This window comes from Palaemon carinicauda, chromosome 5 (assembly GCF_036898095.1).
Source record: "Palaemon carinicauda isolate YSFRI2023 chromosome 5, ASM3689809v2, whole genome shotgun sequence".
Classification (NCBI taxonomy): domain Eukaryota; kingdom Metazoa; phylum Arthropoda; class Malacostraca; order Decapoda; family Palaemonidae; genus Palaemon; species Palaemon carinicauda.
Window position 1 is genome coordinate 111,134,117 of NC_090729.1, and position 12,611 is coordinate 111,146,727.

Below are 12,611 nucleotides of genomic sequence, written 5' to 3' on the forward strand. Positions count from 1 at the left end.
ACTTTAAAGTGAATAATTGCTTCATGTCCAAACAGAAATTATGCACGTTTCCATAAATGTACTATTTCTTTTTTTTTCACATGTAAAATGTGGATATATTTTACTCAACGGGTTTTCTACATGTAATGTCCATCTCTTATAATATAGAACTTCTTGGAATTTAAAAGAATTTCCTGCTTGCCCTACAAAATTCTGTCTAAAAGAGTAGGTATGTGGCCTATGAAATTAGCCCAAGGTGCTCAAATTGTAACAAAATTCTTTATCTGTTCAAGATCATCAGGATAGCAGAGAGAGAATTATATAAATGAGGATGAATAAATGGACGGAGGTGGCAAACGTCTAGTGATATAATAAAGATACCCGTTTAATCTGCATTGTTTACCTTTAAAAAAAAAAAGAGTAGGAAATTAATATTTCTTTTAGATACATAAAATTGATAATTATATATGATTTTAAGAGTGCATAACTTAGCCAGTCCCAACCCCTGTTTGTATTCCCTCACGTTTGCCTCTGCGTCATTGTTTTAAAAACATTTCTTGTTAAAAGTAAGAATTTTATGAAATGTAGAGGATCTGTTTAATGGATACCAATTGAAATTTTGTTTGTTACAAGCTCAAATGGGAAAACGAAGTTTATAATATTTCAAACAAGTGATTAGAGGATGTTTTTTAATGTAATCCAAATCTGACTATTGGTAACAGTCTTGCAGACGGCCCGAGAAAAGGCGACCTTGATGGAAATAGTGTAGTAATAAGGTTTTTCCTTGTGTTTGTATATTATTTACATTTACTCAAATTAATGTTTGGTCTGTGTTGCCATAGACTGTTACATCAATCATTTCCCCATATTCCATATTCGATTTTTAATATTGATAATTTCCTTAACATTAATTTCCTATAATCCTCCTTAAATTCTTTCATTTTTATGTCATGTCTTAACACAAACTCCTTTGATATTTTTGTCATTTAGTTAAATATTTAATTAGGGTTTAATTAAAACTTGTTTTAAATAAAGGTCTGAGAGTGTTCTCAAATTTCACTGCGTATGCTTCGCTAAGTATAGCAAAACACGCTAGCAACTTCTAGTCGGACTATTAATTTTTGTTTAAGTTATTTCGGACAAATTTTGGGCATTAATCTGATCAAATATAATATATAAAATAATTTAGATTGATATTTATCGAAACATGATAGACCAAAGTACCGAATATTATGAATAATAAATGACTCTTAAAGCAAAATTAATTTTTGTATAAGTTATTTCGGACAAATTTTGGGGATTAATCTGATCAAATATAATATATAAAATAATTCAAATTGCTTTTTACTGAAGCATGATAGACCAAAGTACCGAATATTATGAATAATTAATGACTCTTAAAGCAAAAGTAAAAGCGCTTGCATCGCTACATTTTGTGCCACCATCCAGGGTTCCCAGATTATTTCGACTGGATTATCGTACATGAGCCTTAAAATTGTCGTTTTTTCAACCAAAATTATCGTATACAGTTTCAATATAATTATTAGGGAGTTTCATGATTGACTTATTTCAAAATATTTTAGCATAATTGTTTAATTAAACACACACACATTTGTATATACCTAAGGTATGTATCGTACTGGACCTAAAATAATCGTACATGTACGATAATTATCGTACGAATGGCAACCCTGCCACCATCACTTCCAAAGGTTCTCCCAATGTGTCAACAAGTAATCCGTCGTTATTATTACTTAAAATATGAAATTAGTACATAAAGATATAGATAAGGATGGCCGGGGGTAAGTAAAATATTCACTTTTATGTGTGGGCAAGTAGAATTAAGGGAAATATGGTCTGCGAAAGTAAAAACTCTCGTAAATATGTCTGTGCACTTGGTATCCTGACACCAAAATGCTTTGGCACTTTCCCCTCCGGTCGTTTTCACCTAATTTCACTTTCATCTGCTCGTTGTTGTCAAGATGTAATAAATCTTTCGTGTTTCTATCATTTTCACGTGATAGATGATGAGCAAATTGTTTTTTAGCGCTATTATTTTGGTAGGGTTTCCACTTTTAGGGTACAGTCTTGTGGCTAACCCAGTCTGCTTATAGGTAGCTTCTTTATATAGGTTTAACCTGATTTAAATAGGGTTAGAAGTACTTTGTAATATTAATCTACACGGGGATTCGGTTTCATGGTAGTTTGTACCAGGTTGGGTACTTCATATAGTTTAATTAATAGTCAGGTAACATTATGCTAAGTTAGGTCAGGTTAGAACGTTTCAATAGTAATTTTTCTAATTGTATCTCGACTTCCTATAGATGCTTCAAATATTGTTAAAGGTCTGGGAGCCTTTGTATATCAGTGACCAGTTCCTTCCCTCATGCATAGAAAATGGGAATTTTCCTCCCATATTTTAGTCGATTGTAAAACGTGGCCATTATTCTGCAAAACTTCTACACAAGAACACCACCTAGCCTAAACTTCCCCTACTTAACCTAACCCACAAGCCGTGTCCTTACTTACCTAACATGGGAGGTTGCTAACGCCCCCCCTACGACCTCCCTTACTCTGCCGTATTCTTAGCTTATCCTGTTTGATTTGTAACCCGTTTCACTCCCAGCAGGTGGCCGCTATCATACATACACCCCAGGTTTGGGAAGGGAGACATTAGGGTAAATATTAATACTAACACCATTGGTATATACAGCGTTATACAGTATGTATTTATATCCTCTTGACACCTTGAGTGAATCACTTTCTCGTATGTAACTTTTGTGGCAAACGAAGAAGTTCTGGTAAGTTTTTCTATTTAATCAATATCTTTTACGGATTTGAAAAACAGGAATACTGAACTGTATGGTGTAATAATAGTTTTTTTTAAATATTTAACTTAGCCGGTGAATATATAATAGCTGCTGCTCAGCGGCTCGACAGAAAACACACTCAAAAACTCGCGAGCGATCGCTATGAAGGTTGCGGGTGTGCCCACCAGCGCCAACTATCGGCCAGATACCACTCCTGCATGTAAACAAACCCTTCAATTCTTCTCTGTCGACCTTGACGACAAGACGTATCAATACTCGCTGTATAACCTGGAGTTTTCTCAACATATTTGGTGAAGTACTTCATTTTGGTTTGAGCTTTCGCAGTGCAGGTGTTTTTCCTCAACTTAAACTCTTGAACTCTTTATTGAACAGATTTAATTGTTGATGACTTGGATTGTTTTTTGGATTTTCTTTGACTAATTCAAAATGGCTGACCCTTCACAAGTACCTAGATTTCGTAAGTGTAATGCTAGGGACTGTAATAGGCGTCTTCCAAAGGCATCTCTCGACCCACATACTGTGTGTTCCAATTGTCGGGGTAAAACCTGTCAATTGGGAGATCGGTGTGAGGAATGCGTGGGCCTTTCGGAATTCGATTGGCTCGAATACGATAAGTATGCATGTAGGCTAGAGAGAGATAGGGTAAGGAGGAGTTCCTCTAGGTCAGTAGATTTTTCCTCTCCACATGCCCCTGAACCTAATCCTTCCCCTGTAGTGGTTGTACCTAACCCCCCTTCTGGCACTCAGGAACCATCTATGCAAGACATGTTACGTGCTATTCATGCCTTGGGGGAAAGAGTTGAAGCGTTAGCAACTGATCGTAATCAACTCATGGCTGACGTTAAAGAGCTTAAGTGTCAGAGTGCCACAGCGGAAAATAGTGGGAAAGTGATTAGTGCGCAAAGTGTTGTGAACAGTGTTGCGACCGAGGGTTCGTCTGTTCGTGCCTGTCGTTCACCTAGTCCGAGACCTCTTGCAAGCTCCCAAGCCCAGGGGAGAAGTAATGTCGTACGACTTATGGGTTCGAGAGGCCTTGATCAGCGAACAGACGTTCCCTCTATGGTATCAGGCGTATCTCACCAAGATCGCCCCTACCATAAGACGAGAGAGCCCATTTTCTCCTCGTCTTCCGAAGGCTTTTCGCATAAGAAACCGTGGAGCAAGGTTTCTAGGCCCCTTAAGCGAAAGTCGGTCCCTTCAGGACAGGTCCTGCGTCCTGGATGTAGTCATTGGGACAGTTCTGACCCATTGCAGTCATCGGATGACTGCTCGCCGCCTAAGCAGCAACGTTACACAGGCTCAGAAAGTCTTGGTGTAGGCAAGGTTGTGCCGTCTCAGACGTTAACCCCGTCGTTTACCGCACCCATTCCCGTGGACCCTAAATGGGTTATACTGCAGGACATGCAGACTAAGCTCGCCTCCCTTATGGAAGATTATTCTGCCGATAAGGTTCACGTTGAGCCTAGCCGTTTATCTCATCGAGATCCTGGCCTTCAGCCGCCCAAACGAACCTTTGTGCGTCCTGTTGACGTTGGCGTAGCTAAGTCACGTCAGTCACGATATGTAGAGCCTCACTCGATGCGGTCTCGTGTTGATTTTCAGCCGCATTTGGACGTTAGGCCACTTGCTAATGCTCCTGTTGACGTTCAGGACGTTCGCCAACCTTCGGAGTTGACTTGTTTTGACGCTGAGCGTCAACCACCGCAGTCTAGAGTTGTTTTGACTGCTCAGACTAGGCAGTCAAAACAGTCTCGAGTGGACGCCGAGCGTCCTCACGCACCTGTTGTTATTGACAGTTCACAGACTGTTAAGCAGTTACATGACGTTGCGTCCTGGTCCGCTACTAATGCACCAGTGCGTGTCAAGCATTGCCAACCCCTTTGCTTGTTTCTCAGCAGTTGTCAGATGAGGATCCTTCAGATGAGGACGTTGCTGACCCTCTGCATGATGATCATCCTTTGGATGTAGACGAACCCAGAACAGTTCCTCCATCAATGGACTTTAAGAAAGTCATGTTCATTTTTAAGGAGTTGTTTCCCGATCACTTCGTCGCTGTTGCTCCTCGTTCGCCGCCGTCTGAGTTTGTTCTAGGCGTACCTGCTAACATGCCAGCCTTTACAAAACTTGTGCTCTCTCGCTCATCCAAGAGAGCTTTACAGCTTTTAGGCGACTGGTTGGAAACCAAGAGGAGTTTAGGGAAGACGGCCTTTGCCTTCCCTCCGTCTAAACTCTCGTCTAGATCGAGCGTCTGGTATGCCACGGGAGAAGTTCTCGGCTTGGGAGTCCCTGCCTCTGCCCAGGGCGACTTCTCAAGCCTTGTAGACTCTCCCCGCCGCCTAGCCATGAGACGCTCGAAGATTAGTTGGTCCTCCTCGGACCTTGACCATCTGCTGAAAGGCATTTACAGAGCCTTTGAAGTTTTCAACTTCCTTGACTGGTGTTTGGGAGCCTTAAGTAGGAAAATCTCATCGGCTGATAGAGATGTCTCCTTACTTATTATGTCCTGCATGGATAAAGCCATCCGCGATGGTTCCAATGAGCTCTCCTCCTCTTTTACGTCGGGAGTCCTAAAGAAGCGAGAGTCCCTTTGCTCTTTTCTGTCGGCAGGGGTTACTCCCTGTCAGAGATCTGAACTGCTCTTTGCTCCCTTATCAAAGTTTTTGTTCCCGCAACAATTGGTTAAGGACATAGCTTCTTCACTCGTGCAGAAGGACACCCATGACTTGGTTGCGTCCTCTGCTCGCAAAGGTACTCCTTCGACATCCTTTTCTGCAAGACCTAGGATAGACACTCCGGCGTCCAGATTTATTCCGCCCTTTCGTGGCAGAGCTCCCAGCAGGGGAAGTACTCGTGCCGAGGGAAAGAGAGGAAAGAAGAGAGGAGCCAAGTCCTCACGTGGCAGAGTCTGACTGCCCCGCAGCCTCAGACAGCAGTAGGAGCCAGACTGAAGAACTTCTGGCAAGCCTGGGAGAAGAGGGGCGCAGACCAACAATCTGTGAGGTTGCTCAGAGAGGGGTACAAAATTCCATTTGTACGCAAACCTCCTCTAGCGACTTCCCCCATCGACCTCTCTCCCAGGTACCGAGAGGAGTCAAAGAGACAAGCCCTGAACCTAGAAGTGTCTCTTTTGCTAGAGAAGGGAGCGGTGGTGAAAGTCTCGGACCTTCAATCACCGGGGTTTTACAACCGTCTCTTCCTAGTACCGAAGAAGACAGGAGGTTGGAGACCGGTGCTAGACGTCAGTGCACTCAACGTCTTTGTTACGAAGACAAAGTTCACCATGGAGACCACGAAATCAGTCTTAGCAGCGGTCAGAAAGGGAGACTGGATGGTCTCTCTCGACCTAAGAGACGCATACTTCCACATCCCCATACATCCAGATTCCCAACCTTTTCTGAGGTTTGTTTTCAACAATGTGGTATACCAGTTTCGGGCCCTGTGCTTTGGCCTAAGTCCTGCTCCTCTCGTGTTTACGAGGCTTATGAGGAATGTAGCAAAATTCCTCCATTTATCGGGTATCCGAGCCTCCCTGTACTTGGACGACTGGCTTCTCAGAGCCTCATCCAGTCATCGCTGTCTGCAGGATCTTCATTGGACATTGGATCTGACCAAGGAATTGGGACTTTTGGTCAACCTGGAAAAGTCCCAGCTGATTCCATCCCAAACTATACTGTATTTAGGGATGGAGATTCGCAGTCCAGTTTTTCGGGCTTTTCCGTCTGCCCCCCGAATAGAGCAAGCCCTGCTCAAAGTCCAACTGATGTTGAAGAGAGAACGATGCTCAGTCAGGAATTGGATGAGTCTAGTAGGAACTCTATCATCCCTGGAGCAGTTTGTCTCGCTAGGAAGGCTACACCTTCGACCTCTCCAGTTCCATCTAGCTTTTACTGGAAAAAGGACAAGACGTTAGAGACGGTCTCAATCCCGATCTCCGAACCAGTAAAGGCATGCCTGAATTGGTGGAACGACAATATCAGTCTGAGAGAGGGACTTTCCCTAGCAGTTCAGAACCCAAACCACGTACTATTCTCAGACGCGTCGGATTTGGGTTGGGGTGCGACCCTGGACGGTCGGGAATGCTCAGGTCTGTGGACCTCAAGTCAGAGGAGCATGCACATCAACGGCAAGGAGCTTTTGGCAGTCCACCTGGCCTTGATGAACTTCGAGTCTCCTTCGAAACAAGGTGGTAGAGATCAACTCCGACAATACCACAGCCTTGGCATACATTTCCAAGCAAGGAGGCACCCACTCCCTGACGCTGTACGAGATCGCAAGGGACCTGCTCATTTGGTCAAGAGATCGAGGCATCTCCCTGTTAACGAGGTTTATCCAGGGCGACTTGAACGTCTTAGCAGACTGCCTCAGTCTGAGGGGTCAGGTAATTCCTACGGAATGGACCCTCCACAAGGACGTGTGCAAGAGTCTTTGGGCGACTTGGGGTCAACCCACCATAGACCTCTTTGCAACCTCGATGACCAAGAGACTTCCAATCTATTGCTCTCCAGTCCCAGACCCAGCAGCAATACACATAGACGCATTTCTTCTAGATTGGTCTCATCTGGACCTATATGCATTCCCACCATTCAAGATTGTCAACAAGGTACTGCAGAAGTTCGCCTCTCACGAAGGGACAAGGTTGACGTTAGTTGCTCCCCTCTGGCCCGCGAGAGAATGGTTCACCGAGGTACTTCGATGGCTGGTAGACTTTCCAAGAAGTCTTCCTCTAAGAGTAGATCTGTTACGTCAGCCCCACGTAAAGAATGTACACCAAAGCCTCCCCGCTCTTCGTCTGACTGCCTTCAGACTATCGAAAGACTCTCTAGAGCTCGAGGCTTTTCGAAGGAGGCAGCCAGTGCGATTGCAAGAGCGAGGAGAGCTTCTACCATTAGAGTATACCAGTCGAAGTGGGAAGTCTTCCGAGACTGGTGCAAGTCAGCATCTGTATCCTCGTCCAGTACCTCTGTAGCCCAAATCGCTGATTTTCTCTAACACCTGAGAAAAGTTCGCTCCCTTTCAGCTACCACGATCAAGGGCTACAGGAGCATGTTGGCGTCGGTCTTCCGGCATAGAGGCTTAGATCTTTCCAACAATAAAGATCTACAAGATCTCCTTAAGTCTTTTGAAACCTCTAAGGAACGTCGTTTGACTACTCCTGGATGGAACTTAGACGTGGTCCTAAGGTTCCTTATGTCAGACAGGTTTGAGCCATTACATTCAGCCTCCCTGAAGGATCTCACTCTTAAGACACTTTTCCTGGTGTGCTTGGCCTCGGCTAAAAGAGTCAGTGAACTTCATGCCTTCAGTAAGAACATCGGCTTTTCTACAGAAAAAGCCACTTGTTCTCTTCAACTTGATTTCCTGGCCAAAAATGAACGGCCTTCTCGTCCTTGGCCTAAATCTTTTGATATTCCTTGCTTATCAGAGATCGTAGGCAACGAACTGGAAAGAGTGTTATGTCCCGTTAGAGCTCTTAAGTTCTATTTAGCTCGTACTAAGCCATTACGAGGTAAATCTGAAGCGTTATGGTGTTCGGTTAAGAAACCATCCTTACCTATGTCAAAGAATGCTTTGTCATTTTTTATCAGATTTTTAATATGAGAAGCTCATTCCCACTTGAATGAGGAAGACCAATCTTTGCTTAAGGTTAAGACGCACGAAATTAGAGCTATAGCAACCTCCGTGGCCTTCAAGCAAAATAGATCTCTGCAAAGTATCATGGACGCGACTTTTTGGAGAAGCAAGTCAGTGTTTGCGTCATTTTACTTGAAAGATGTCCAGACTCTTTACGAGGACTGCTACACACTGGGTCCATTCGTAGCAGCGAGTGCAGTAGTGGGTGAGGGTTCTACCACTACACTTCCCTAATTCCAATATCCTTTTTAATCTGTCTCTTGACATGTTTTTAATATTGTTTTTTATGGGTTGTACGGAAGGCTAAGAAGCCTTTCGCATCCTGTTTGATTTGGCGGGTGGTCAAAGTCATTTCTTGAGAGCGCCCAGATTAGGGGTTTGATGAGGTCCTGTTAGTATGGGTTGCAACCCTTCATACTTCAGCTCCTGGGAGTCTTTCAGAATCCTAAGAGGATCGCTGGGCTTCGTGAGGAAGACAGACTTACAAGGCAGAGTAATCGTCTAAGTCAACTTCCTTACCAGGTACCTATATATTTTGGTTTTGTTATATTGATAACTGTCAAAAACTCTTAGCATATACGCTGTAAACTTAATTAACTCTGGTCTCTACCCACCGCCTTGGGTGTGAATCAGCTATTATATATTCACCGGCTAAGTTAAATATTTAAAAATGATATTTTAATTATAAAATAAATTTTCCAATATCAAACTTACCCGATGATCATATAGCTGCATCCCTGCTGCCCGACAGAAAAAATCTACGGGCGGAATACGCCAGCGATCGCTATACAGGTGGGGGTGTACATCAACAGCGCCATCTGTCAAGTAGGTACTCAAGTACTCGATGTCAACAAAGAACCAATTTTCCCTCTGTCGTGCCACAGGCAAGACCTACTAAATACGCCGTCCCTAACTGGATTTGTTTTCACAACGATTTGGTGAAGTACACTACAGTGAACCCTCGTTTATCGCGGTAGATAGGTTCCAGACGCGGGCGCGATAGGTGAAAATCCGCGAAGTAGTGACAGCATATTTACCTATTTATTTAACATGTATATTCGGACTTTTAAAACCTTCCCTTGTACGTAGTACTGTTAACAAACCACCCTTTAATGTACAGAACACTTAATGCATGTACTACAGCACCCTAAACTAAAACAGGCACAAATATTAAAGGCGATTTTATATCATGTGTTTCCTAAACACCTAAAAAGCACGATAAAAAATGGCAACCAATGTTTTGTTTACGTTCATCTCTGATCATAATGAAGAAACAAACTCATTTAGTGTACACATATATGTACGTATGGTTAGTTTTTGCATCGATTATATTGATTATACAGTACTGTATGTTGATTTTTTTATTACCAATGTTTTAGTTTACGTATTTTTCTTAGGACTTCCAAATGAAATCTTTTTCTTTATGACGCCGCCTGAAACGACGGCGTGTACGCTCAGTAAACAACCACGCTCAGAACAAACAAGGCATTTAACGCGCATGATGATAGTGATAAATAATGATACAGTACATACAGTATTTACAGTAAAAGCATTTACAAAATATGTTACCTTACAAATATAAATTATACAGTACTTGTACGTAGCAAAGCAGGAAAACAATTTGAGAGAGAGAGAGAGAGAGAGAGAGATTGTTTTACGTACGTAAATGTAAATTTTAAACAAAAAAAATATGATAGGTTACAACATGTAGACTTTTAAAACCTTCCCTTTAACTTAATGCATACAGTACGTACATTACTAAACTATAAAACAGGTTAAAGTAAAAAATAAAGATTGTTACTGTACTCACCACGAAAGAAGTTCAAGAAAAACTTGAATGACGATGGCGATGAATTTGCTGCACAGTAGAAATGATGATGATGAAGCTGATGATGTGTTCTACTGTGCAGTCAATGATAGTATTTTACGTCTCTTCAGACGGAGGTGTCTTTTCCTGGGACACCTCTTCAACTTCTTCAATTTCTTCCGAAGGCGTACTAGCAGGAGGAACTGGCTCTTTTTTGCGAGGCTGAAAAAACATTGTGATCGGAAGTTGTTGCCGCTGCTTCTTTTTTCGATCCAAGAGCATCCTGTAGGGAGTCGTGATGTCATCAACCTTGTTGCAGAATTGCATCGAGCGAACCATATCCTCGTCCCACTCTTGCAACATTTCTTTCGCCTCCTTCATATGGTTGCAGAACTTGGCGAGCCGTTCTAATGTTAAGCCCGTTTCTTCGACATTTTCTTGGGTCTCTTCCTGGGTACCCTCACTCTCTTCCTCACTTGCCGATTTCGTCAGGTCTTCGAGGTCTGCGTCAGTTAGGGGCTGGGAATGGCAGTCCAACAACTCGTCGACGTCTTCAGTCGTCATGTCGCCAAACCCGTCACCCCCAATTATGGCAGCCAACTGCACAGATTTCCGTATTGCAGAGTGTTGGATTTCCGACGGAGTAAATCCCTTGTCGTCGTAAACAATATCGGGCCACAGCTTCTTCCAGCTCGCATTTACGGTTGCAGGTTTCATCTCTTGAAGTGCCTTTTGAATATTCTGCAGGCACGTGGCTATGGTGTACTGCCGCCAGTACGCCTTCAAGTTGAAGTCTTCATCCTCGTCATCTTGGGCAGCATCCACACACGCAACGAGGTCCGCCAAGGTATTCTTCGTGTAGAGGGCCTTGAACGCCCTGATAACCCCCTGGTCCATTGGTTGAATTAATGACGTGGTGTTGGGTGGCAGGAACTCAACCTGAACGCCCTCACGCGACAGGTCAGTTGCGTGTCCACCAGCGTTATCCATAAGGAGAAGGATCTTGAATGGCAAGCCCTTCTCTAAGAGATATTCATGGACTTGCGGGATGAAACACTGGTGGAACCAGTTGGAGGTCAGCATCTTCGTAATCCATGCTTTTTGATTATGCATCCAGTACACGGGAAGGAGATTCTTATTTTTGTTTTTCAAAGCGCGAGGATTTTTCGACTTATAAATAAGCCCCGGCTTTAACAAAAATCCAGCAGCATTGCCACACATCACGAGGGTAACGCGATCCTTGAATGCCTTAAAGCCAGAGGCTTTGGCTTCCTCTTTGAACAGGAAAGTTCGCGACGGCATTCTCTTCCAAAACAAGCCGGTTTCATCCATATTAAACACTTGTTCCGGCTTGTATCCACCTTCAGCGATAATGTTCTTGAAAGTCTGGTTCACGTAAGTTTCAGCAGCGGCAGTGTCAGCGGAAGCAGACTCCCCATGCAGGGAAACGCTTTTCAGGGCGAAGCGTTTCTGAAACTTCGCGAACCATCCTTTGCTTGCGGAAAAACGTTTCTGAGGCTGGGAATCAGTGGATGTCCCTGGTTGAGGATCATCTGCATCATCATCTTCTTCAGCATGGTTGCCGTCGTCCTCTTTAGGTTCCTTTGCAGCAAAATTCTCATACAAGCTCAAAGCCTTTGTTTGGATGGTGTTCGTATCCAACGCTATGTTCTTCTTCCGGCAGTCGGCAATCCACACAGCTAAAGCACCTTCCATGCGTACGATCGTTTTATTACGCGTTGTAACGACTCGCTTCGCTGATCTGCTAAAGGTGATTGCAGCAGTCTTTCTAATGTTCGCCTCGTCCTTCTTGATGTAGCGAACGGTGGATTCGTTGATGCCAAAATGGCGGCCGGCGGCCGCGTAACTTCTACCATCTTTTAACATGTCGAGAAGCGTAACCTTCTCAGCTATCGTCATCATTCTTCGGTGGCGTTTAGGCTCACTACCAGCCTTACTAGAAGCAGAACGCTTGGGAGCCATTGTAACAGAAAGTTCAACAAAAAGTTCAACTTAAAACAGTCGCACACAGCACAGATTAAACTTCACAAAGTTAAGAACGTCTACTCAGCAATACGCGGAAAGAGAAAGTGAACGATGCAGCCCCGCGAGAACTTTGATGCTGCGGGTAGAAGATGCGGGCAAAACACCAATCACAGGCTAGATACACAAAACTTGAGTTTTGATTCGTCATCTATCAGCGCTTGAACCAATCACAACCGGTCTTAGTACTATGGCGCGTTGGTTACTCATAGAAGATGCCCCCGCGCATACTGAACGTACGTAGATTAAGTACAATACAGTACAGTAATAATAATAAATAATGATAATAATACTGTACAGTAATAATAATAATAATAATG

The 12,611-nt window shown here is 43.4% G+C and overlaps 1 protein-coding gene across 1 annotated transcript in view; it reads left to right on the plus strand.

The window, feature by feature from the left end:
* Window positions 1-1,661: 1,661 nt before the first annotated feature.
* LOC137641396 (protein pelota-like) overlaps window positions 1,662-12,611 on the plus strand; it is a 74,283-nt gene continuing 63,333 nt past the window's right edge. The window contains exon 1 of the mRNA XM_068373918.1: window positions 1,662-1,781. Coding sequence (XP_068230019.1) covers window positions 1,741-1,781 — 41 coding nt within the window. The 5' untranslated portion in view covers window positions 1,662-1,740. The remainder of the gene's footprint in view (window positions 1,782-12,611) is intronic.